Consider the following 26,801-nt stretch of genomic DNA (forward strand, 5'->3'; position numbering starts at 1 on the left):
AAGAGACTGAAAACAGACAGACTATCGTTTGCATACACTCAGCCTGACTCAATCCCTCTTAGTAGTTAGAGAGGTATTAAAGACCACAACTTGCGCCAGCCTTGCCCCAAGTAAGCCCCATCACTTTGAGCTAATAACAAGGACTAGTCAAACTAATCTTTGGGATGTAACTTGTGCCAGGATCATTAATTTCCCTTCAATGTCATGTGTTTGCTTGTCCTTTTTTTATAATAATTATTAGCTTTAACTGCTCTCCATTCAGCTTTCAAATTTCCCTCCGTACCCTTTCGTTTGTACTACGAGTGTAAAACAATTACACCATTTTCAGATGGAGCCTGCCATAACATAACACTCATCTCATAGCTACCATCTTATTATGTCAGTGCAATGCACAACTCCTTGCTACTTGTTGTGTTTTGACTTCAAATGGCATCAGGATAGATCCCATGAGATAAACTCAGTTTATGAAATCTCCATCATGGCTTCACAGTCGTTAAACACTGATGTGCTGTTCATTGAGGAAGCTTCATCCCTTGCAGAGTATAATTATTGTCTTTATAAACAGCTTTTGTTATGGGTGTTACAGGAGAAGAACCAATAAGAGAATTACTATACAGTTCAAAAGCATGATTGGGACAATGTACTTTGCATATCATCTGCAATAAACAAAAAAGACAAACAAACAAAATGAGCAGACAGATTGGACACTTTTCAGCTAAAATCAGCTGCAGCTTGTGTATTGTTTTTATAAAAGAGCAGCAATGTTTGTCCATGAGGGCTGCAAAAATGTTTTATTTTTGTCACTGTTTTCAATAATACAAAAGCATCTCTAAATTGCAGTTGTGTCCAGAACTGCACATAATTAGATGCATGCTCAAGTTTGGTAAATGTCACGAAATGTCCCACTAACTAAAGTCTAAGCATCAACCATCTGTTTGTAACATTAGGGTTAGCCTTTGTATTTGGGTTATTTTTAGGTTAGGATTATAGGGTTACTGTTTATGTCTCTTCAAGGATTATAGTTAGGAGGACACTTTATAGCCTTTTTTGTCTGTATTTCTCGTCAAAAGTGATGCTGAAGTAATATATCAAACACAAGGAAGAGTGTTTCATCAGATATCCAAACACTAAGAAGTGGGTTGAAAAAACGAGGTGCAGCTGAGTTTTTTTAACCAACTTCAAAGTGTTTGGATATCTGATGAAACACTCTTTTGAGTGTTTGATATACTTTCTCAAAGCATTAATAATTCTTAGAGAAATTCAAAGCAAAAGTTCACCGCATTTTATGATAATTAGGATCACATCGAAACCTCCTTCACGGTTGTGATTTCCTTTGTTTTCTCTTCATAAATTACTAATGAATTTGAGAAGTTTGCAAGAAGGGTGATGGGACACTTTGTGACACTTAAGTGCATTTTGGACTCATCTCCTAGATTGTGAACACTCCCTCTTTTGTTACACAAGGATTATGCTTATAAAACTGAGTCACCTGTCAGAGCTCTTCGACCATCAATTTGAATGGGGAGGCTATTTCCAAGGGAACGACCATACAACACTTTCAAACAATTGCCCAATCTGATAACCAGATCTCACTCTGTCTTACAATGTTAAAGTGAGTATGAGAGTAAAAATGGCGTGCAGTAGAGACCCCACTTCCCCGAAAAAAAATGTTCGCATCCCACACTACTGGACAGCTCAATTTCCCCTAGAAATATCCAGTGTATATCTAGACATGCAAAAAATTACATGATGCCACTCACAAGAATTCACTCCAACAGAAAGATGGACTACAGCCAATCTGCGAAGAATACTTTTCCTTGAGTTCTAAAAAGATATAAATTAATGGCATTACCTAGATCTCTTCCTACAGACCAGGAATGTTTCATAAGGAAATCCTGTTACAAGTGGTATATAAATGTAGATTGTTATCAAAGTATTAGATAATTGGAATATGTGAGTTAACTATAGGAGCCTCACTCCTCGACTGCTTTAGTAAGCTAAACCTCAAACATTGCATAATTAATATATTAACAAATTTAATCCATATGAAATAAAAATGCACATATGAAATACAAATACGCAAAACTACATTAAGAGTTAATAGTTTACGTATTAGAAGCATCGTGAAACAAATCGGCATACGAGAAAAATGTATCACTAGTTAGCGTGACTTCCTTAGAGTTTTCTTCATTAAAAGCTTCACATGTTGTTCAAGAGAAGAAGACAATATGCAAATAGGTGAGGGGGTATTCTGAAATTGCTCCCCCAATTTTTTTTAAATTCAGTTACACTCTGTATAAGAAGAAAAAATGTGGCAGCTCCAAAGTACACTTGTACTGAAGTGATTTATCCAATTCGATGATTGGAAGATGACGACACAACAATTAACAGAACTTTTTTCGGAAAATTTCTATTAGCAATTAGCTTTGAAAGGAAACTACTGATTCAACGCACAACAGACCTGACTCTTGAGATGAAGGAAGTAGGATAGTAATTTCCGATTGCGTAGATCGGAGTTTTTCTTCTTCCCTTACGCAATCTCGTTGAAAGTGCTTATCTTCCATGTTTCTTTTGTTTTTTTTCATTCCGCTGACCTTAATCCTGAAGGCTCTTCTCACTGTTCGTTGTTTGCAGGGTACTGGGTCCCATCTACCTAAGAGCTGGACGAGGGTAGAGTGAGGCATGTGAATCAGAAAGCATTGCCAGTTCAAATAAAAATATTTCCATTGCCTTTCTCTTCATTAACAATAGACTATTCCCGAGTTTCCCTCAGTTTTTGTTACGGTAATTAGTTCTACTTTCAGTATGACTGAAAACTGATGTACAAAGCGAAGACTTCGTAAAGAGAGTCACCTTGAAATAGAAGCTGAATTGAATTATTATTTGAAAATGGATAACAGGGGGCTCAGTTGGTTGAGCGCCGGTTTGTCATGCGGGCGGCCGTGAGTTTAATTCTGGCCGGACCAACACTCAGGGTCTTAAAATAACCGAGGAGAAAGTGCTGCCTTTATAAATACATCTGCAAATGGTTAGACTCTCTAGTCTTCTCGGATAAGGACGATAAACCGTAGGCCCCGTCTCACAGCCCTTCAATAATCCTATGGGACGTAAAATAACCCATACACTTGTCGCTAAGAGTAGGGCACGTAGTTCCCAGTGTTGTGGTCTGTCTTCTGTTGTGTATCATGGTTGGGAGAGTAAAAAAAGGGGCCACGGTAATTGGCGCAAGCTGTTGTGGCGCTTTGTCAGCTTGACTGGCAAAGGTAATAAATTGAAAGCAATAATTTATTAACTCTGTCAGCATGACGGGCAAAGTTAATAAATTATTGCTTTCAATGGCCATTTCATTGACTTTGATGACAACTTCATGTGGTATGACATCACGAAGCAGCGCAACCAGGGCCGGTTGCGAAGCAAAGTTAGCTTTTACCATTGGCAAAGTGAAGTACCGAAACCATACGTTTCTGTGGTAGCTAACGCTGGTTTGCACTAACCATGTTTCGAGCCACTCGGGCCAGGTGAACAATCAGAGATAGTTTGACGCTTCTCTAGTTTAAACTAAACGCAAGTTAAACAGAATAATGGCCTTTTAAGTTTCAACCGACACATATTACAACCATTTGTAATAAATTAATAAACTACACTTCCATACTACTAGAGCTACACGTTTAAAAATGTTGGCACTTTTAGTTCCCGGTTTTTCATTTGCTTATTTATTATTATTGTTATTATTATTATTATTATTATTATTATTATTATTGTTGTTATTATTATTATCATCATCAGAGCTGCGCGCCAGCCGAAGGCGCGCTCGCGCGGAGCATCATAGTTTAGAAAATATGGTAACCCATCAATGGGAGAAATTTTGTTTTTATAGCCAAGACGTCATCGCCCGTTCGTAGGTCCGTACGTACGTCCATACCAGTATCATGCTAGTTTACAGCATACATCTTTGGTATTGGACATCCATGTTTTGATCAATTGACACCTGTCAAAACAAGGTATCCGCCGACCAGTATCACGTGACCATATCAGGGGCTCAAGCTTAGAGCTCACCGAGATCAGCTGTTTCTTTTTAAGGTGGCTGCTGACCAGGTACTGATTTTCGATTTGGTTGCAGGCTCAACCCAGGTTAACTCACCTAAACGTATACAAGTACAAGGAATGGTTACGTTTTTGCAAACGGTTGCCGTGTTGCACGTATATTTGAACAGACTTAACTGATTTGAGTGTAATGTGAAGTGCTAGTTTTCTACCCCATATGAGCCGTGTGAGCGTTAGCCCTACTAATGGAAATGGGCCCACACAGACCAGGACGACCTTCTAGTTAGATCACCGCTGCTCTGTTCAATTCTCTCCCTGGTCAGAGTTTTTCTCTGTCCTTGTGTGGGCCCATTTCCATTATGGGGTAGAAAAGTAGCACTTCACATTACACTCTAATCAGTTAAGTTTGTTCAAATATAAGTGCTACACGGCCAACGTTTGGTAAAACGTAACCCTTTCTTATACTTGTACATGTTCCTTGCCGTGACTTTAACATCTTCAGTTCCCACGGCCTACTACCGTCTGACCTTGTAGCTCAGTCAGTAGAGCAGCGGTGATTTAACCCGAAGGTCGTGGATTCAATCCCCACCCTGTCCTTGTGTGGGCCCATTTCCATTAGTAGGGCTAACGCTCACATGGTTCATATGGTGTAAGAAAACTAGCACTTCACATTACACTCTAATCAGTTAAGTCTCACCTAAACATAAGCGAGGCTTCATTTTCGCGCGCTTTCTGGGACTCGACGCGGCTACACGGCCATACTACGTCAACTATAGTTCTTACACAGTCAACTCTTTTCGTGTTCAGATGGAAAACGATTTGGAAAATGTTTTCTTTTTGCATTTTTCGCAAGTTTCAATCCAGTTTGACATATCATGATAGCTGTGGTTCACAGTGGCGGCTACGCAGTTATTTAAGTCAAGAATCGGAGGGATATAAAGTTAATTAAAGCTGAGTGTTTATTTTTAATTTGCAATAGAGCTGCTTTTTTCTCTGTATTGCAATTTTTGGCATATGTTTAGAAGCTCTGATAAGGTTACATGATGCATGAGGGACCTATGACTAGAACAGAAACGAAAGGAGAGCGACAGAGAACGACGACGACAAAACAGTATACCACTGAGTAATAGCTCATACTTAGTGGAAAAAGTTAATCCACTAATTCTTTCCTTGGGCACTACACTAAACCGTTTGTTTGTTTTAGTTTAAAGTAGTTTAATCGGTTTTTCCTTTATTCAGAAATGAACATCGAATTTTTATTGTCAACTGGAATTAAATAACAATTATCTGTACTCTTTTGGACATAAAGAAAAAGTTGATTTGTTTGTTTGTTTTGCTCTAAAATTTGATCGTACAAGTGCTTTTTAAGGTGTTTAGGTGTCGTAATGAAGTCCCAGCCAAAATTGTATCGTTCATGATGTGGTAGAATAAGATGGTAGAAAAAATAAATCGGATTAGAAAGGTTTTAGAGTATCTGAAATTAAAGTTTTTATTTTCACACAGAGTTTGTTTTCATTTGCTAACTCCACTGTGAGTTTGAGAGTTTGCTTTGAGATTTCTCTTCCTCATTTTACAGACCAATTTTTGTCTGTGATTTCCCCTCACCTCGCCATCCACTTACACAATATTTCCCCTAATTACCCGCTTTACTAGAGAGTATTATTTCAGTTAGTGAAGAGGGAGCCCCCTGAACCTCGTTGGGGTGGACGAAACGCCTCAGATTAGTTAATCATCGACAAGCGTACTTGTCAGTGACAAGACTATTCATCCCTCGTTTTTCAGGACCATCCCTTCTGACAAGTACCAAGCTCAGTCACTGGCCGATTTTTTACTGCATTTTGAATGGACAAATGAGTCTATTGTAGCCTCTGATAATGCATACAGTCGCGTTGGAGTCGATTCTCTGCGCACAGAACTTAAAAAGCGTGGAATTTGTATTGCCTTGGAAAATAAAAAGGATCTTTAATCTATCTTTGTCGCAAGACGAGCTTTGAAATGTTATCGAATCTCTTAAGAATACACCGAAAGCAAGGGCGATCATTTTATGGTGTGAGAGACCTAATGCCGTGGGATTTTTAAACGAAGCATCATGTCAAAACCTAAGTGGCAAGATTTGGATTGGAACAGAGACTTGGGGTGATGCGTACCAGCTCAAAACTCTTGATGAAAAGGTTGTCGGAGGAATGCTGGGACTATTGCTTTTGTTTTAAAAATACCCGGAATACGAAAAACCCTTGAGGCTCTTAAGACCAAACAACACTGCTTATAATCCGTGGATGTTAGAATACTGGGAAGGAGCTAGAGTTCGCTTAATTTATGAAAGACTTGGAAGATAACAAGATAGCTATTCGAAAGGAAGACTTTAAATTTACGTGTACTCGACCAAAAGACCAAATGTGACCATCTTATGCCCAAAGCTACAATCTGGACCAAGCGGACACCTGCTGCTTCGTAACAAATACACAAAACACGGCGAAAAATGCCCCACTGTCAAAGGTTCATTTGTAAAACCAAGGGATATCGTGCGTTTCTTGAAGACTGTGTCCTTCCAGGGAAGATCGGGTAAAGGAAAGAAACTTTATTTAAGTGTCTAGTCTTTCTAGCGCTGAAGCACTAATTGGGGACACTGCAAAGTGAAATTAACAATTAACACAAATCAAGTTTGAGGAGAGGGGAAACCGGAGTACCCGGAGAAAACCTATCGGAGCAGAGTAGAGAACCAACAAACTCAACCCACATATGACGCCGAGTCTGGGAATCGAACCCGGGTCACATTGGTAGTAGGCGAGTGCTCTCCCCACTGCGCCATCCCTGTACCCCAATCATGTTTGACAAGAATGGCGATCTCCGATTTGCATCGTATGCCACTAAGAACCTTCAGCAATTAAATAAGAACCAAATGGACTTCGTAGAGATTGATACATGGAACGGTCTTAATGGAAAGCTTTCACTATATAACAATTCACGGATTGAATGGAACGGATGGACGTCTGAAAAACCCAGGTCGGCCTGCGCCGAACCTTGTGATCCAGGATATTATCCTGTTCAAGGAAGTATCCCGTGTTGCTGGAAATGCGTTAAATGCGAAAACGGGTTTGTAAATTCGATTTCAGGATCTGAACACTGCAGGAAATGTCCAAAACGTTTTGTGTCGAAAGCGTTGAGACCGGTTGTGTCATTAAATGTGGAATTAAAATCAGACTATCTGGCATGGGAAAATGAGGAGGGCATTAAACTTCGTGACATTAATGTTCGCGGGAATTTTTTTTCCCGTCGCTTTAAGTTCGCGATGTTTTTTTGAATCGCGAAAATCGCGAAATTAAAGCAACACGAAAATTATTACCAATAAGGTAAGTGGGATTTTAAAACTAAAAAAAATGAGATCTGTCAAAATTTAACTGATAATGAGAATTGGCCAAAATGTTAACTGTCAGCTGAGAAATGGCAGATATTTTAATTAATATACCGGTAAGTGCACGGTACAAATGCCGGTAAGTGCACAATACAGTTCTTTGGTCTCATACTATGTTGTAATGTTGAGACTGAAGGGATAACTGTATGAACTCCGACTCAGAACTAGAAGCTCATGACCTTGAAACGTTTAACTCTGGTTCAGAGCTGGGGATTTTTGAGTTTAAAAATTTCCTTATTTGGATGTAACGTAGCTCGTATATTTTCCTTCGCGTGCAAATTCGATCTTGACATTATTTTTGTCCATATTTGGGTATAAAATTGGTGTCCTAAAATCACCAGCTTTGTTCCAAGAAAAGGAGTTGCAACGGTTACACGCTTCAAGGTCATGTGCCTCTGCATAGAAACCAGTAAGATGATACGAAACATTCAGACTATTAAGAAGATGTGTTGAGACGCATAAGAGAGAGCGTGCGGAAGGTAAAGTGTTTTCAATCCTTTTGGGGGTGGGGGAGTGCATATTCAACCCAGGCAAAATGAGGATCACCAATTTCACCTGAGAACGGATTTTTGCCGACATCATAACCACCAATTACCTCCACGACAGGCCTATCGGTGAAGCAAAATTTCTTTCGCAAACGCATTTTGAAAGCCTCTTGACGAAAGGTCATGGCTTTGAGTGAATTAGTGGAATTTTAAAACTAAAAAAACTGAGATCTGTCAAAACAGTACTTAACTAATAATGAGAATTGGCCAAAAGTTTAACTGTCAGCTGAGAAATGGCAGAAAATTTAACTGATATCTGAGATTACAGTAGACTCCACGTTGTATATGATAAAGTAGCCGAGGTGAAATGTGTGGATAACAATGATTCAAAAAAACAAAAAAAAACCACACCTTTCAAAATACTTCGCCAAAATGCACCTTATTGAAAGAGCTCGATACTTCAATCGACCTCTTTGGCTTGTACGTACGTTTGATTTTCCCATTTCAGACCAAGTGATGTTCTGAATGGAATTCTCCTTTTGTTTTTTCGTAAGTTATTCGTACATAAGCACGTGCATAAGATAACATTTGAAAGGAACTTTTCTCTGAGTAACATCACGTGGCTTGAATTGGAAAACAAAACGTACAAGCTAAAGAGCTCAATTCTTAGCTATTTCATACTCAGCAGAATATCGGATTTTTCCGAGTTTCCATTTGATGCACGATATCATCCATGTAGTTCTCACATTACTCGCTCAAAAAACAAAAATTTAATTCTTTAAATAATTATTGAGGATTACAGGCTTGCCTAAATAGATATATATATTATATTTAAAACATAGCTATGAAGAACTTCACTGGTTCAGCAGCTGAATATTTTCTTATTTACAATCACGTCTCATTTGCTGAGCGTAAAACTGAGCTGGAGCTGGAGCTGGTGTGCAAGAGAACCGGAGGACTTGACATTTTGCACAAACATCTTGAATACAGCTTTAATTAAGATGGTCCAGTAATGTCGCCAGGTTGACAGTGGAGATGATAATGAAAAAAAGATTGCCTGACAAAGATGCTTTTAAGTACAAATACTAGCTAGTTTTATGTTTAAATTTCTTGGCAACCGAAAAAAACTGGTAGAGCAAAATAACCTTGCATGTATTTTGTTTCGAGCCTTTTTAAATTTTTGCTTTTTCAAGCTTTTACTTTGAGTATTTACGTTTTTACTGGGGTGTGTATCACAATACCAAGTGAACAGAATAAGGACACTTTTTAACTCCAGTGTTAACAGACTGTCAGCCTTTTCATTTTCTTTGAAATTTGATTCCGATCTCATCCTCAAAGTTCTTTCAAAAAAGGGCTCTTGTGTATAATTCTTCTCCCGACAAATAGTTAATTAATTTTTTCCCCAGAAGCAACACAGAATCCATCATGCATGCGATCAATGGGCAGCAAGGTTGAAATCTTGGTCTTGGTGGCATTCACGGTGTACAACATGTGGCTGCCATCTTGAAACATTTAGGGAAAGGGGATTTTATGCCGTGACCTGTGGGCTCCGCTCTATGACAGCGTATTCCCAGAAAACTATAATAACCTGTGGACTTCTCAGAAAAGCGGATTATGCTCAAACGTTTCCACATTTCTAAACCATTTTCTTCTTGCGCTGATTGGTGGGTTTTTTCAAAGTAGAATCAAAGCAATGCAACGCAAATATTTAGCTTGATGTGATTGACTGTTGATACTCTTTTGTCTGATAATTCCGTGATGGAGAACATGAAAGACAGCCTAGTTTAACTGGTGAGTCCAATTTTTAATTTTCAGTGATAATCTTTGGTCCGAAGATAGAAAGGAATTATCCATGTTAAGCCTGGTTTCCATATGATCTGCAATGGTCCGCGACCCGTCTGCGACACGATCGCCGTTAGGTCTGTGCCACGTCGCAGACATATGGAAACATATAATAACCTGTGGACTTCTCAGAAAAGCTGATTATGCTCAAACGTTCCACATTTCTAAACCATTTTCTTCTTGCGCTGATTGGTGGGTTTTTTCAAAGTAGAATCAAAGCAATGCAACGCAAATATTTAGCTTGATGTGATTGCCTGTTGATACTTTTTTGTCTGATAATTCCGTGATGGAGATTATGAAAGACAGCCTAATTTAACTGGTGAGTCCAATTTTTAATTTTCAGTGATAATCTTTGGTCCGAAGATAGAAAGGAATTATCCATGTTAAGCCTGGTTTCCATATGATCTGCAATGGTCCGCGATCCGTCTGCGACACGATCGCCGATAGGTCTGTGCCACGTCGCAGACATATGGAAACATAGGTCCCCGGCGTCTGCGGCGATCTGTGGCACACGGTCTGAATGATCGGGAAAGTTGAATCTAGTTCTACTTTTCCGACCATTATGACGCTACCGACTATGACAATTTTTAATGCAAACGCGTGTCTTAGAGGATCTGTGTCCTATCGGCAACACACTATTGTTCGCATTGAAAGACGTCCCAGTATCGGACTTGAGGTAAGTGCGCTCCTTTGTCTCCTCGCTTCGCAGAGGATTATTGGTACGCTTGTCCGCGATCGCTTCAGATTTAAATGGAAACATTTGCCTCCTGTGTTTATTATGATCGTCTGCGGCAAGGACGACGCAGACATTTTCCGATCGTCGCAGACCGTTGCATATCATACGGTATAGTTGCCAGCAACTACAGTTCTTTGTTTTGGAAAAGGAGGTGGTAGCTCAGTTTATTTTGTCAAGAAACAGTGCGCAAAGTATCATTCTGTATAACTGAAAACGTGATAACCTTTTGCAATTTTCTTTTGCTTAATAGGCGACACTGTGCGAAGAAATTTGGTTCGCATGTCTTTGTGAACTTTAGTCGGCAACTCTCACACCAAACTGCTTTCATTTAGTTTGTACCAACTTGTTACTTCTAATTCTCTAATCGCTTATTAGCTGTTTGCATGTGAGACAGAACTAACTTCTTGTTTTATGAATTTGCAACAACCGTAATAGCACAATTGAATTAGTGAGCCTTTGATATAGGTGACAGTAACTTGTTTCATGAACTTCACTTTTGTCATCACACATACACGCCATGTTGAGAGCTCCAACGATGTTGAGAGCTCCAAGTGAAAGTCGCATCATTCCTAGTACGTAATTTTTTGTTTAGCGACGGTTGTACAAAGTGTGTCAATGACCACTGTTACTTTAATAGTTTCTGTGCCGGATTTAAATGCAACTACTAGAAATTTAAGCCGTCTTCATCAGTCTTTTCAGTAAAGATGCAGAAGAACTCGAAATTTACCAAAGTTCAGTTGAACCTTTTGCTTGCTGAAAATTGTAACAACTTTCTCCGAATAATTTATAATTAAGACACCGATATGTCATCTTCATGATTTTAATGGGAAAGTGAAGTATTTTATAGAAAATCCTATCAATATCAAAGCAGTTTCAATTGATACTGCTTGCAATCATTTGCGTATTTATATTTTATTGGAAGTGAACGGGTCTTTAGCCTAATTTTCAGAACAGAAAAAGCTATCCGCCTCGTCACTTCGAAATGTGTTTCAAACAAGCGGAAACTACGAGTTAACGCGGTCACGATTACCTTTGAAATCGCAGACCAAATCTCTTTTACTGCATGACTTAACAATATGCGATAAATTATGCGATATTGTAACCCACGAATAATTTCCGCGGGCTCTCATTGGATAAGACTGATCACGTGATACAAATCGGACAATGGTTCTCATGGGATATCCGCCCTCCGATTTGATATCCGTCTTCTGATTTTACTTCTACGAAAGAAAAACCAGGAAACGAGCAAACGTTCAAGCTAGACTTTTGATTGGTCATGGAAGACAAAAAAATTCGTTTTGCAGAAGCCAGTGATGGAGAAATTACAAAGCTGGTTGACAATGCTGAACGACAACTTTGAATTGACTTTTGTTCTTAGTATAAACAAACTAAAGGTTATTTACATTTTTTTTGCGACAGTCTATTTACCAAGCTACTACGGTATGTAATTTTCGTCCATTTTTTATCGTGGAGAAGAAAAGAGGTTCCAAAACACTCTTGAAAACATGGAGTCGTCGGAACTGTCCAGTGCGTTGAGGCGATTTTTCGTGTTGGGCTGGACCAGTTTCTGTCATGTTCTTCACTTACACCACACAGAGATCGTTTTTTTAAATTTCAACTTTTCGTATTATTCGTGACAGATAATTTCAGTCGACTGACAAAGCATTAGATGCTATTTTGAAGGATCTCGCTCGATTCAGCAGCTAAATCAACTCCATTCTTGTTGAACGTTCAATGTCCATCCGCGGCCGTTTTTTCTCACTCAAACTTTCATGGCTTAATTTCGTTTTAATTCCTCCAAAGAAGACCAAAAAATACTAAGCATTTTTGTGAAAGACTGTTAATTCGTCGGCTGTCCGCTTTTTGAACAATATAATTGCAAAAACATTTGGAAAAAAACCGCGTTTTCATTGTTTTCATTTACGTTTTCAAGCTTTTGATCTTCGGGGCGTTGTAAAGAGCATACTTGACATGACAACCTGTCAACATTTCCTCCAATTACTGTGTAATTAAAATCGAGCAAACCAATCAACTTGCGTTTGTTGATTACGTCAACCGCAATCGTGCCAGGCACAAAACGAAAGCTGGCTTTTTTTACCTTTTGGGTCTATGAAGTGCGTTCTCCTTGAGAAATTATTCGGTGGGTTATGATATAAATAAACCCCTTTCCGGCTTCCTGGCTGAAAGATTGTCCTCAAAATTTCACAGTCTCCCTCGAAGCTTTGCTTCGCGGCCAACTGTTAATTTTTCGGACAATCTTTCAGCCGTGGGCAATATCCTACGATATACCAGCCGTCGCAAAGGGTTTATTTCAACTTTTCGGGCGCTTCAAGTCCATGAAACCTAAAAACTGACCAGTATATGTTTTGTTAAAGAACCCGCAGGCATGCAGCAATTCCTGCAAATGAGGGGACAGAAAAGAAGAAAGTGAATTCTGAGAAACGGTTCTTGACACAGTAGATTAGCAGCTTGTCTGTAAGTAAGGCCGTCCCCTTTTTTTTCTCCGTTTAGCGTCGTCCGACCGACCCAATTTTTTGGCATTTTCCAAAAAAATAAAAAATAAAAAATAAATAGGTAACGACGTTTTCCAGCCATTTTTCTGTCGCATAGGAGTTTCGGTGGTTGATCTTTTTTCCCACGCTGTCTAAATTTTGCAACAACATCCATCAACTTTTCCGCCATATTGATTCTGGGTTCACGTCTTGTTGTTTTCCTGGCTCCACAGCTATGATGCTGGGGTACCAGGCCAACGATTTCGAGAGTGCTTATGATTACTTTTTTGTTTTTTTTTTTCAATCCGACCGACCGACCCAATATCAGGAAACGCATTCGACGGTAAACGTAAAAAAAAAAAAGGAGGGGATGGCCTAATACAATTAATACTAGTATGATTCCATTGATGTTGGACTTCCCTGTTTTATTTCTTCCGACATGCAACTCTTCAACGTTGTGTAATTCAAGCACAAGGTAAAAAAACGTATTAAATGCTTTTTATTCGAACCTCATCCAGCCTTGAAGAGCTTTCTCGTGATGTTTTTGTTGGTCTCATTACGGAAAGTTTAAGTAATTACGGCAGCTACAGCTATGACAACGCCACAAAGCAAGAATATTATTGGTTAAAAAAAAAACTGAATAGTCGTCACGGTGCTGCACGTGCGCCACGCATTTCAGTGCATTTATTTTCCGTACTCGACAAAACAGCAACGCGAAAGCACCAAACTTTAGGTTTTGACGACAACGCGAGCCTACAACAACGAAGTAGTCATCTTCTATCTTTACTTTAAAGCTGTTCGTACCCATTCAGTTACAGGATGGTTCGCCCGACGTAATTTACAACGTGAACAAGATACAATAATCGCCACTTGAATACTTAAGACAGTGCTACGTCGTATTTTGAAGTGGCGGTTTCGTTGACGTTGCCGTTGTCCTTGCTTAAACGTCATCGCCGCCATGTTGGTGGACGAAGACAAAAGATCTCTCATTAGCTCCTTTTGTTCGTCCATCAGCAATTGTACATTGTAGCATTGTTATCTGTGTATCAAGAGATCGGTTGCAACCACCTATTGTCCATTTTCGTACGGTACTGCACTTGTGAAAGTCCCAGATCTACAAAAATTTGCTGTTTCTACATAGATGAAAAAAAATTGCGCTCCCTTGCGCCAAGAAATTTAATGGGAGTGAAAGAAATCACTTCAGAACGATCAGTGGAAACAGCAAGTTCCGTTCGCCATTTTTCTATTATAGCTAAGATGATGATTTTTAGTCCATAGTGTGTAACCTTGTAAAACCCAATTGTTTGAAAAGCTGTTTTGATGAAACGCGAATCAAATTCTTAACAAGCTTCTAAGTTTTTTTTTTCCGGCGTTTCCTTTAATTTTTAGTTAAGCTTCGAATTTGGAGAACTCGAACTAATCTTATCCGTATCGACAGCGGACATAAATTTTATTTGACTGTCCGTTGTTGCAAAATACAACATTTTGTGACGTCTTACATGAGCAGAAAAGGAACCATATAACGGACGGCGGTCGGGAGTGCGCAAACCGGCCGGGAAATCACACGTTTTAAAATTCTTAGCAAAGTACGATAATCAAAAGCTCTTCACGATGTTAAATCACAGCGTAATTTGCAGTCGTGATTGATTGAATTTTACTGAATGCTTGAGTTTTCCGTGAGCTGCAAGGAAAACAAAGCACTCTTAAACCATTGCAGGTTTAGTCTAAATAACTGAGACTTTTCGTTATGTTTTTCTCTTGCTAGCGACGCTTTTGTTCCGTTTCTAGTGATGGCAGAGCATGCGGCACCGCCCGAGGATTTTCGCTCTCTTAGCGTCATCCCAATCCGAGACGAAATTATTACGGATCAGAGACCCTTTTTGAGGCCAAACAAGGTTGAGGGGCGCTATGATAACAAGGAGCATTATTTAGATGTTCAATTTCGGCTCCTTCGCGAGGACTATGTCAAACCTCTTCGTGACGGAATTCAGCAGTTGTTGGTCAAGGGCAAACACCGCACCAGAAAAGAAGATCAATCTCTCGACGTGAGGGTTTACGACAATGTGGAAGTACTTAATTCAGTATTTAAGTCAAGCGGAGTTGCCTATCAGATCAGATTTGATGTATCAAAGTTTCGTGGGGTGCAGTGGGAGAACAGTAAACGGCTGATCTTTGGATCACTCCTCTGCTTGTCGAAGGACAACTTTGAAAGCTTTGCTTTCGCCACAGTTGCTAACAGAGAGCTCTGTGATATAAAGAGGGTCAGTATGGTGAATGGATAGATATGAAACTAATTTTCTGTCATTTTCTTGAATTCACGTACAAACACAAAGAATACCAGAGATGCCAAACGCAACAATGATTTTCTTTTCTGCTTCCGACTTCAAGTGGATGTTATGTCACGTTTATGACTTAGTTTGATTCCCAGGCTGCTGTAAGCATATGGTTGCGAACAAGTTCGTAAACGAATAAACCAAAGCATATATTGTCTTGCAAAACGCACCACAGATAAATAAAATCTCTGAACCAAGAAGAGAGAGTTAAATCCCGTGAAGGATTTTGAACACTTGAGTTATTCCTTATTTGGAAAAAAAAAAAAAGGAAAAAAGCTGAGAGATTATGCCTTGCTTTATTTTTACTTCAAGTTATTAACAATCGGTCTATTATCTAAAAGAAATTGATTATCTAGATCATAGTTAATATAGGGATGGAGATGATCAGAAAAGTTGACATGTTTCTTTGTTTTACGTTTTTGTTCGCTGTTTTGGCCCTGATCATGCACAAAGCACACCCTTTTTCTAAAAGAGAGCTTATCAAAAGTTTCGACTGTTTATTCAAAACTCAGTTGAGAGCCGAGGGCAAAAGATGGTCACGGCCAAGTTAACATGAAGTGCAACAGTATACGTACTGTTCTCGCTTTTGAAGTTTTCGGAGTTTCCGTTGATAACCATTACATCTGTATGAACTATTTCTAGATCTAACTGCAGGTTCCGTGTAGTTAGATAAAAACAAGACGGTCCTGGAAGAACTCATTTAAGAACGGACAAGTAGTTCAAAGCGATATCACCAAATGTTTGGACTAAGCTATTAAGTTCCTTCACTGTAAGAAATTCTTAAACTTCTTTGAGGTTTAAGAGCCCACTGCCCGTTAAATTATTTCACGGTTGCCTTTTACGCATGCCTATTCAAAACGATGTTTCAAATCAGTAGCCTTGTGATTTACCTTTGGGAAAACGTTTTTACTCTTTCAGTAGCCTTTTCACGGTTAGTTTTTTCATTTGCATTACAATGTAATCTCTGAGCATGCAGGAGTGTGAGTCAATTTCAGGCTATTTTGTAGTTTTAACCCGATATTGCTTCGTATCCACGTTAGATTACATTGCGATGCAAACGTGAAAAGGGCTATTCTATATGGACCATTTTCCAGTTCATTTCTGCTTCCTCTTCAAAGCGAGTATAAGTGCAAAGTTTTTCTTATGAATTTTAGTTTTCAGTCATATGTAAAGTTGAACTAATTACCATCACAAAAACTTCGCTCTTCACGGACTCGCTTTGAAGAGGATTGCAGACATGAACTAGAATATGGCCTATTCAGTAATTCAATTCATCTTGATTGATTAATGATTGTTCTTTTTTTAGGGTATAATTGAGGTTCGTTTTGTGTCACCTTCCTGTGAGGAACGACCGCGGACTGGTGACAAGTGTCAGATGGTTGAGTCCGTTGCGTTCTTTGAAGCTTATCGACCAGTGCTGGAGGGACTACAAACGATGTCTTGCATGGAGTTTCCTTTTGAGGTCACTATTGTCTTTATGTCGTATTTTCTAATTGATTGGTGGAGAAGAAAGGTTGAACAATTTAACTGTTTCCTAGAATGAAGGTTTTGTTCCCAATGTCAGACAATACTTGCAGCGTTCACTCTGTCAAGTTAATGTCGACACGGATTAAAGGACCTTAAGGGGGATTTTCTCTGTTCTCTGGTTTGTTGTTCTTCAAGTTTGAAAGGGTATCAAACCGATCTTTGATACTTTCGGAGACCAATAACCTCAGTGAAAGCCAACTTATATGAATTTCCACACACCGTAACACTCGTAATTGGAAAGTCCCCGACACCTAACACTTATGAGATTTTTAAGGCAAAGAACGGCTGTTGGTGGAAATGGACCCTTTTGGAGTAATTCCCAACTCTGTAAGAGGGTAGATATTTAACAATACAACATATTGAATCTAAGTACGAAAAAAAGGATAATCAATAATAAGACGAAGCTACGGTTGCTCTTCCCTCTAAAAAGCCTGTGCTTTAAAAAAGAAAAAAAAAACAACTCAATAGTTGTAACTGTTTAAAGCTTCATATCCTCAAATGAATATCATTCAGGCTCGGCGGTGAAGACATCCCAGCCGTGACCCCCGTTTTCCAAATCTGTTTATCCAGAAATTAGTTCTTGCTCGTTGATGCCTCAAACGCTTCATGTTCTAATATGCTTTGTTCCGGCGCTTTTCCTGAAGTTCAAACTGATCATGCTCCCTGGCCTGAAGCCTCCGGAAAACTCTTATCTATAGCAGTGATCCCAAAGATCGATTTGTACTGGCTTTGGCTCGGCTACTCAATCTGCTACTTTCGAAGACACAGGAGTTCGATTTTAACCGAAGTTTATAAGTGGCATGCACGATTTTGTTTCTTTTTTCATAACCTTAGAAATACATTGTGGAATGTCAAAATGAACTGCTTCCTCCATCCTACCTGACAAAATACGATGGTGATCACGTGAAATTTGATTTCTCGCCAATCATCGCACGAAATAATGGGTAAGTGACGAAAAAAATAACCCAGTACACATTTTAAGGGCTATACCCTATTTCAATTTCACTGCGTACAACTAATTATTTCATTTATCTGGTTCCATGGGGGGCCTTCTCCTCCTTGGCTCGACCCCAGCTCCAACTCATTTTTTTGGCGCGCAGATTTCCCAATTACATAGTATGAGAAATACTACGACCTCGACGAATACAGAAGAAATTCATAGGTTCGTGTAAAAATAAGTTAAAGTAGAGAACTTTCTTCTGAAAAGACCACGCGTATGAAATATCGAATATTGCCAATTTTCTCGATCGATTCTCGGGCAGACTTATGTTCGTAAAAGGTGGTCAGTTGTGAGCACTTTCTGATTCAGCTATAAATAACTTTCATCCAGGTTAGCGAAGTCAGGATCAGGATCAAAAGTAACGGTCCTGGATCCAGCTTCCTGGCCATCTGCACAAGATATGGGATTAGATCATTCACAGTTCAAGGCCTTGCAATTGGCGCTGACCAAAGAGTTTGCCGTTATTCAAGGACCGCCAGGAACTGGGAAGACCTACATTGGTTTAAAGGTAAGTAAACTTCCAACTAGTAAAACAAATTGCCCTGCTAAGGTGCTTTATCATTGAGCAATTCCCCACTGCTTGATCAACTATCCTGCCTTTGAATATGAAACGAGACATGAGTTGACCCTGTTTCAAACGATTCGTTTTTCTATGACGCGCTGAAGGGTCCACAGAATGATCGTAATAACACTATTCGATATAAGGCGGAATAGTTAATTAGATTTAATTAAGAAGGTGTTATCTTACCAGGGAAAGAATACCAACTCAAACTCAACACTTATTTTAGTATTTCATAACATATTGAGGTAACGTAGGCTTTTGTACTTCAGTTACAAAAGTTTACAGCGCCAGACTGTCCCGGTCGTTATTGGACGATTAATTGATGTTAGATGAAGATCGTTAGACAAATGGCGTTCTTCTATCGGCGAGCTACAGTCCTGGTGAAAGCTGTTGTCGCGTTTTGGCAAAAATGCCTGTTATAATGCCTATTTTGCAAGTATTTATTACCATAATCTTCCCTTCTTCCCCCACTCCCCCTATATGATGTTGATATCTGGCGCTTGACAATATGGTGAAATAGTTAACGCCACGGTTGGAGGCGACTATTTTTGACCGGAATTGTAGAGTCTTGCAATAATTCTAAGCCAATTTTAGACAAAGAAACGTTTTTCTTAATTGAATAATATATATATGAAAATATATGTGATTACCAAAGAGATAAATAATTTTAGACGTGCTTGCAAGGTATCTCTAGGAGCTAAGAGACTATTGAATGCCTCTTAAGAGACATTCGAACAATTTCTCTTTTTAAAGTACCCCTGGGATAAAAAAATCACTTCCTTTTTTCTTCATACTTTGAAAGTGTGCTTGCTTAACACCTGAATGGCAAAATGTTGAGCTTTGATTTTTATCCAAAGGCCGTTTACTTTGAGTGTAGGTTTGGATTTCACGACGGTCCGCCATTACTCACGTTGAAAACTGACCGATTGGACCTCAGAGGTTGGATCCAGGGAAACGTGGCATCAAAGGCTCACTAGCTTAAAATTTCAGAGTGTGAATGCAGCTCATTCATATGCAAAATGCGAGTCTGAAAGTCTAAAAGCCTAAAACTCCCGTGCTGCTTACTAATCCTGCGGCGTACACACGCATTGCATTCTTAAACTAGTGAGCCAATTTGACGTAAATTTCTCCTCGATCCAGCTCTCTCAAGATCTTAAAGCTAGTAATGGCGGACCATTAAGTAGGAAAATTCCAGTTATAATAAGCAGTTGTCTTTTAGAAATGCAGTCTTAAAACTTTGGTAGCTTATGGGCACTTTAAGCCTTATTTCTTTAGGCGCAGGCAAACAGCTTCAACATTTGCTTCAAAATCCGTTCAATTTTCGATTTTGTTGAACAGCGATGTTGAAACATGTTGAATCGAAGTTGAATCATGTTGAATAAAGTGGAAGTCGTTTGCACCCCTCTTACAACATTGTTGGGTATGCACCTCCGCACTAATCGGTCAATCGATAACGTATCCATGTCCGTAACCATAGTGACAAGTTCGTATCCATAGTAACGACCACGGCAACAGCCTGGGACTGAATACCTAGCCTCTCGTGAAGCTGTTGAATCAAATGTTGGTGATGTGTTAAAACCGTTTGACCACCACAGCAGTCAACATCGTTGTTCAACAAAATCTAACGGATGTTGAAACAAAAGTTGAAGGCGTTTGCCCGGATCTTTAGTGTTTTGGTTTATATGGCGTTCTTTCTTTCCCTCGTTTTTTAACACTCCAAATATCAATGACATGTATAAATCAACGAGATGCCCGCTTCTGTTGCTCCATCTTGCGATTATAATATTAGTTTAGAGTCCTTTTAGTTGCTCCAGTGTGAACGTTGTATACTATTTTATGTAATCTCTTCAACAGATTGCCAAAATTCTATTGCACAACAAGAGTGCGTGGCGTGAAACGTCACGTACGGGACCGATCCTTGTAGTTTGTTACACTAACCACGCCCTTGATCAATTTCTGGAGGAAATCTACGAATTTCATGACGAAGGAATTGTTCGAGTCGGAGGACGAAGCCAAAGTGAAGCGATGAAAAAGTGCAGTCTTTCAAAAACCAAACAAAGGATGCTGAAAGAAGTAACTTAAGACATTCCACATTTTCTGTTCGTATTACTTTACCCTTTTTCAATTTCTGTTGCGATGCTTGTGGGCGAGGTTTTAGGCCGGATAACTGCTAGATCGATGAATATTTCTTGGTCACGTTCATTGCAAAATTAAAGAAAAACACGTACATATCATGTATATGTTGCCCGGCTCCGCTTCAGTTTTGCCATTTACATACATATGTACATACATTAGGTTGCAAACTGAGAAAATGTTGACTGCGCAGTGACTAGAGTTTTTTTCCCAACAGACGAAAATTTTAGCAACACACAAAAACAAATGCACATGTACATAACTAAGCCGTATATATATATATATATATATATATACACACACTGGATATGTGACCGATTTTTCCTCAAGAGTGCTCGACAATATTGGAGCTTCGTAAGAGAAAGTGAACTAGTTTTCGTTCATATATTCGATCTACAGATCTGTTTCGTGGTAGTGTATCCCACTCGTCAGGACCTAGATGACAATGTTAATTCGTAGGTTTTTATATACCATTCCCTTGAAATTACAATAATTAGGTGTTTTTTAGTAAAAATTAATAATTAGGTGTTTTTTAGTAAAAATTTGTTTGCATGCCTACAAGTGTTCGCAAGTTCTGTTCTTTTGTTGAGGGTGGCAAGCTCTTGTTTACATATAATGTAGAACTTCTCTAGCGTGCACAATTTGCATCTTTTGGTTGCATTAGAGTATGCCTGTGCCTTATCAAGAATTTTCCATCTGATCGTGTAATCTACTCCCGCTTCCCTTAACTGCCACACATGCTTGCTGAGCTCAGTTTGGTTGCTGTATACTTCATTTCTAAATGATTGTTTGTGATTGGCAAATCTAGACTTAAAGTCTGTGTCGGTTAACCCCACGTAGCATTCACTCCCCTGCTCTGTTGTTACGATGGCTTGGTATACGATGCCCTGTCGAACACCTCATCTGACGAAGAAGTATTCAACAAAGCAGCACCGGCGTACCAGGCAGCACTAGACAAGAGCGGATACACATACAAATTGAGATTCACCCCAAAAAATAGCACGAGAAAAATCCGCAGGCCAAGAAAAAGAAATATCACATGGTACAACCCACCCTTCGATATGAGAGTGAGAACTAACCTTGGAAAGAAGTTCTTGCGCATTGTCTGCGAATGCTTCCCCAGAGGACACGCCTTAAGACCTATATTCAACCGTAACACCCTCAAGCTATCCTACAGCTGTATGCCCAACGTCAAGAGCACAATCGACGCACACAACAAGCGCCTGCTGAAGCAAACCAACTCAGGAGAAGCCATAAGCGACGCCAGGCTCTGCAATTGCCGCAGGAAAGAGGACTGCCCACTAGAGAACCAGTGCCTTACTAAGGGCATCGTATACCAAGCCATCGTAACAACAGAGCAGGGGAGTGAATGCTACGTGGGTTTAACCGACACAGACTTTAAGTCTAGATTTGCCAATCACAAACAATCATTTAGAAATGAAGTATACAGCAACCAAACTGAGCTCAGCAAGCATGTGTGGCAGTTAAGGGAAGCGGGAGTAGATTACACGATCAGATGGAAAATTCTTGATAAGGCACAGGCATACTCTAATGCAACCAAAAGATGCAAATTGTGCACGCTAGAGAAGTTCTACATTATATGTAAACAAGAGCTTGCCACCCTCAACAAAAGAACAGAACTTGCGAACACTTGTAGGCATGCAAACAAATTTTTACTAAAAAACACCTAATTATTAATTTTTACTAAAAAACACCTAATTATTGTAATTTCAAGGGAATGGTATATAAAAACCTACGAATTAACATTGTCATCTAGGTCCCGACGATACGTTAAAGCAGAGCGGAATAAATATTTTAAGAGGAAAAAGGACGCAACTACATTTCCCGACAAGCCTGTTTCGTGAATCGCTTCACTCTTCAGGGGTTTAATGATAAACCCCTGAAGAGTGAAGCGATTCACGAAACACGATTCACGGGTTTAATGATAAACCCCAGAAGAGTGAAGCGATTCACGAAACAGGCTTGTCGGGAAATGTAGTTGCGTCCTTTTTTCCTCTTAACAAAAAAAAAAATATATATATAATATATATATATATATATATATATATATATATATATATATATATATATATATATATATATTGACTGAGAAAATATATATTGACTGAGAAAAAAATGTGCCCCCCAAAGCACTTTGAGAATCATTCTGTTTACCTAGGTAAAAGGGACCAAACATGTTGCTTTAACTGGAAGACTTAATTAAAAAATACTGTTCACTAACAGCGGTGATTTGTACAAACATCAGACATAAACGCACCCTTTGAAATTATTTTTTAGCTGGCGATCTGACACTCTCTGTAAAATAAAGAAAACACTGTTGATCAAAGATTTAAAGCTGGCCTTAAATAAATAAAGGATGAAGGGGTAGTTTCTAAAGAAACTGTGATGCTGCGTCGGTGGGGAAGTAGTATACACAAATTTTTGGTTTTATCAACGGAGTTGATAATGTAAATTGGCCACCGTACAGAGATTCTAAAAGCTGACGTTTCGAGCGTTAGCCCTTCGTCAGAGCGAATCGAGGGATTATGGGTTACGTGTAGTTTTTATAGTAGAGTAGGAGCTACGCTATTGGTGGTAACATGGCAACGTGAAAAATGGGAATATATTAGTTAAATGAAAAGCGTTCGTTAATACCGTCAGGATTGAGGGTGCCGATTTGAAAGATGAATTTTTGTTCTAGATTCTTGCGGCTTTCCGTCGTACCTAGATGTAGGGAAAGGCCGCAGATAGCCATGTGGTTTTTGGAGTGGTTAGGCAGATTAAAATGGCGAGCGACTGGCTTAGATGCATCCCTATCATTCTTCTCAACATCGCGAAAGTGTTCGCGGAATCGGTCACCTAGTCGTCTACCTGTCTCACCGATGTATAATTTATTGCATAACGTACAGGTTATGCAATAAATGACAGGTTATGCAATAAATGACATATGTCAGCAGTGAAACTGACCTGATTCTTTTTTGGGTTTTTGCTGTCTACTTTTTTTTTTGTCTTCTCTATCGTTATTTAAAAGTTAAGAGGTTAGTAATCGGGCATATATATAAATTCAAATTCATATTAACCGTCACTTCTGAGGATGTATGTAGAAGCATACGAAACGTCATCAAGTAAAACATAATTTCAAAGGATGCGTTTGTTTCTGATTCATACTGTTTGTGTATAGACCTTGTCACGGTCTCTGACGCCGTTTTGTTTGGGGGGGGGGGGAGGGGGAGGGGGGCAAACGCAGTTTAAAATGCAATGAATGTATGGGATTTTGGCCGAATTCAAACCTCCATAACTCCGTTACAAACCGGCACATTTCAAAAGTGTTAAAAAAAAATTTAAGTCATTTTATTAAGATCATTCACGCAACGGAAGATTAGATCATTTCACAGTCCACTGCACGAGGCGCAACGTCTTAAATTTGAATGTTAGAAATCTCGTGTCGCTGCAATTTCGTGGGAATTGGCATGCAAAGGTTCATACGAATTTTGACCGGATATTTTTACCGGAAAATAATCTCAATAGAAGTGAGTTTTGAAAGGTAATAGAGACCTTCAGCAGCAAACGTTCCTGAGCCACGGACGGCAGCCGGATGTTACTAAAGGTCCGTGCAAACGCTCGCAACAACACGCAACATTGTTGGGCCCAACAATGTTGTCTCTTGTTGCGCGATGTTAGCTGATGTGTGCAAACGCTCGCAACAAGTCACGACATGTTGGGTCTTTAGATGAGAATACAAAGGACTCTGGGACGTTTACCATCTCCGACGCCATGTTGATTTCTTGTTTTCATGTATTTGTGTAGATACGTGGCATGTAGTGCGCGTGCGCCGGCGCAACATTGTTGGATGTGCTGTGCAAACGAATGCAACATTGTTGGACCACGCTTCGATGACCGCGAAACAACAGAAATGTTGGCACTTGTTGGCTCTGAAGTTTGACCAGTTTCAAACTTCATCCAACAACTTCCAACAAGTCGAAACAACACGCAACAACACACAACATGGTGTACAAACGCTCTCAACATGTTGGGCCCAACAATGTTGCGAGCGTTTGCACTGGCCTTAACGAATTTGTTTTTTCTATTGCACATCACATCATCACATGTCTCTGGCAGCGCGGACACCAGAACGGTATCTTCAAGGTTCTCTCTAGAACGTCCATCTTTTAAGACATCTAGGTAAGATAAATTGAACTTGTTGTGTTTATTTTTTGACCCTACTTTCAGATAAGGCTCAAAATACATCTTTTAGTTTATTGTACAGGCTTGGAAAGGAAATGGACCGAAAAACATGATCTATGTTGGGCTAGTGACATTCGAGCAAGTGTTATCTTAAGTCAACGAAGAAAAAAACAGTTCATCGAGCTCACGTATGGCAGCATTTCGCCGATACTTTGTGTATAGCTATGGAATAATCTCGTCCAAGTATAGGAAAAACGCAAAGCACCGTCGTCTTTATAAAACAATTTACAATAGCATTTGTTATCATGCAGATTTCGGGAACCGGTCGGCCAAAACGTTATAGCGACAAGGGTATTTTGTCCCCTTTAGGAGCATGCACAGCCCTTCACTTTTAGAGGCAACAGCTCTCTGGGAGCATCTGATGACTTCAAGTAATTTAAGAATGTCAGCCAGGAGTGCGATGTCGCTTTTCTCGATGCGAAACTCATACTTATAATCGGGTTTTTGAATCCTGTCAAAGTCAAAGCGATCGTATTCGTTGTACATAAAACCTGGATTTTTGGAGGTGTATTCTTCAAGCAACAGAAGTAATTCTTCTTCAGAAATGTATCCTTGTTCAACTCTTAAGAAAAGCGAGTCTCTGACCTCTCGAAATCTGGTCACTTTTACTGTCAGGAACAGAAACGACGGTCGTCTTCCCGCGGCCAACTTTCCCCGCGGTAGAGGACGCCGTCTACTGTTAAGATCTCTATTCTCGCTATTCACAACGGTCAGATGTTAAAGGATTTCTAATGGTTCAAAGTCGGCAAAATTCTCATGCATTCACTGTAATTTAAGCCGCGTTTGCTCCCCAACCAATATGGCGTCAAAAACCGTGACAAGGTCTATCGTTCCTGATAAAACTGAGATGGCCAAAGAAAAAAAGTAATTAAAGTACTTCAAAGCACTTAAATTGGTCTTTTTAACTGCCGTTGCTTTATGAATTCTTAATTAAATATACACTTCTTTTGTTGAAAATAATGAAATCTAAGAACAGTCCGGCCCTTGCATATGTTAATATGACTTTCTACCTTTTGTTTTTTCGGATGAACTTAGAGGAAGATGCCAAGAGGTCTTATGCAAAGATATGCAACGGTCAAAGACACGATGGAAAGACTCCTGCGTAGATTTCAAAGTCACAGCAAAATGATAGAAAGGCTGAAAATAAATATCATCAATGAAGAAAATCTAAGATTTTCCACAAGCTGGACTCAACGGCATTATCGAAACTTGAAAAGCAGAATGAAGGGTAGTAAATCTGTAATGTCACACTGGCTTGGGGTTCCTGAGGAACCATTCGATCTTTACAAAGGAGGTAAAGTTGAAAACGTGCACTTTTTCCGAGTGTCATTGTCATCATATGCCTTGTTTGTGTTTCTTTTAATTATCTTTCATACACAATTTGATCTTGCATTTGCGCATTTAGGAAGTAATGACGTAACAGGTACAAACTAATCAACCAGTTTTCTTGTAGTCTTGGCGACCGGGGTGACCGGGGGTGACCGGGGGGCGGATGTTCCCCTTGTTCCCCTAAAAAATTTGCTTGTGATCCCTTGTTCCCGAAATTACTTGTAATTTGATCCCAGCTTTTTCATCCCTAAAATCTGTTTTGTCCCTTGTTCCCTAAGATATTTTGTCATTGTTCCCCTGATCCCCAGTTCAAATGAGCCCTGTTTTTATGAACCACCTCTTGTGGCTGCTATGCGGTCCATGTAGTTGTCGCGAGTGTGAATACATGTCTTGGTTTATTAATTACGGTGACGGTTTACACGTAACTATAAAATTAAAGTAAAGATAACATAAGATGGACACAAACACACAAACTTGCAGATATTTCCCGATTGTAGATTGAAGCGATAGCGATAAAGATTTTTGAAGATTGACTCAAAGTTAAGCTTTGATTGCAAATATAACTTTTATAGGCTGTTCCAAAATGTTGATGTATCCCGTGAAAATTCATGACATTCCGAGCCGTCCCAGTGGATTCGTTCGTTTACCACTCGCTTAATTA

General features: G+C 39.4%; 1 protein-coding gene, 1 long non-coding RNA gene and 1 pseudogene across 2 annotated transcripts in view; 2 read left to right on the top strand and 1 right to left on the bottom strand.

Annotated features, from left to right (window-relative positions):
* The window catches only part of LOC138043490 (uncharacterized), a 3,997-nt gene extending 1,409 nt beyond the window's left edge, over nucleotides 1-2,588 (bottom strand). The window contains exons 1-3 of the long non-coding RNA XR_011131272.1: nucleotides 2,462-2,588; nucleotides 1,761-1,824; nucleotides 1-656 (exon numbers count right to left, since the gene is read on the bottom strand). The exon at nucleotides 1-656 is cut by the window's left edge and continues 1,409 nt beyond it. This is a non-coding gene — a long non-coding RNA (uncharacterized lncRNA). The remainder of the gene's footprint in view (nucleotides 657-1,760; nucleotides 1,825-2,461) is intronic.
* Nucleotides 2,589-4,403: 1,815 nt separating this feature from the next.
* LOC138040645 (extracellular calcium-sensing receptor-like) lies at nucleotides 4,404-7,345 on the top strand (annotated as a pseudogene).
* Nucleotides 7,346-7,910: 565 nt separating this feature from the next.
* LOC138043496 (NFX1-type zinc finger-containing protein 1-like) overlaps nucleotides 7,911-26,801 on the top strand; it is a 60,413-nt gene continuing 41,522 nt past the window's right edge. The window contains exons 1-7 of the mRNA XM_068889791.1: nucleotides 7,911-7,935; nucleotides 14,800-15,272; nucleotides 16,651-16,806; nucleotides 17,706-17,815; nucleotides 18,202-18,379; nucleotides 20,288-20,506; nucleotides 25,847-26,105. Of these exons, the coding sequence (XP_068745892.1) occupies nucleotides 14,802-15,272; nucleotides 16,651-16,806; nucleotides 17,706-17,815; nucleotides 18,202-18,379; nucleotides 20,288-20,506; nucleotides 25,847-26,105 (1,393 nt within the window). The 5' untranslated portion in view covers nucleotides 7,911-7,935; nucleotides 14,800-14,801. The remainder of the gene's footprint in view (nucleotides 7,936-14,799; nucleotides 15,273-16,650; nucleotides 16,807-17,705; nucleotides 17,816-18,201; nucleotides 18,380-20,287; nucleotides 20,507-25,846; nucleotides 26,106-26,801) is intronic.

Source organism: Montipora capricornis, chromosome 3, assembly GCF_036669925.1.
Source record: "Montipora capricornis isolate CH-2021 chromosome 3, ASM3666992v2, whole genome shotgun sequence".
Lineage (NCBI taxonomy): Eukaryota > Metazoa > Cnidaria > Anthozoa > Scleractinia > Acroporidae > Montipora > Montipora capricornis.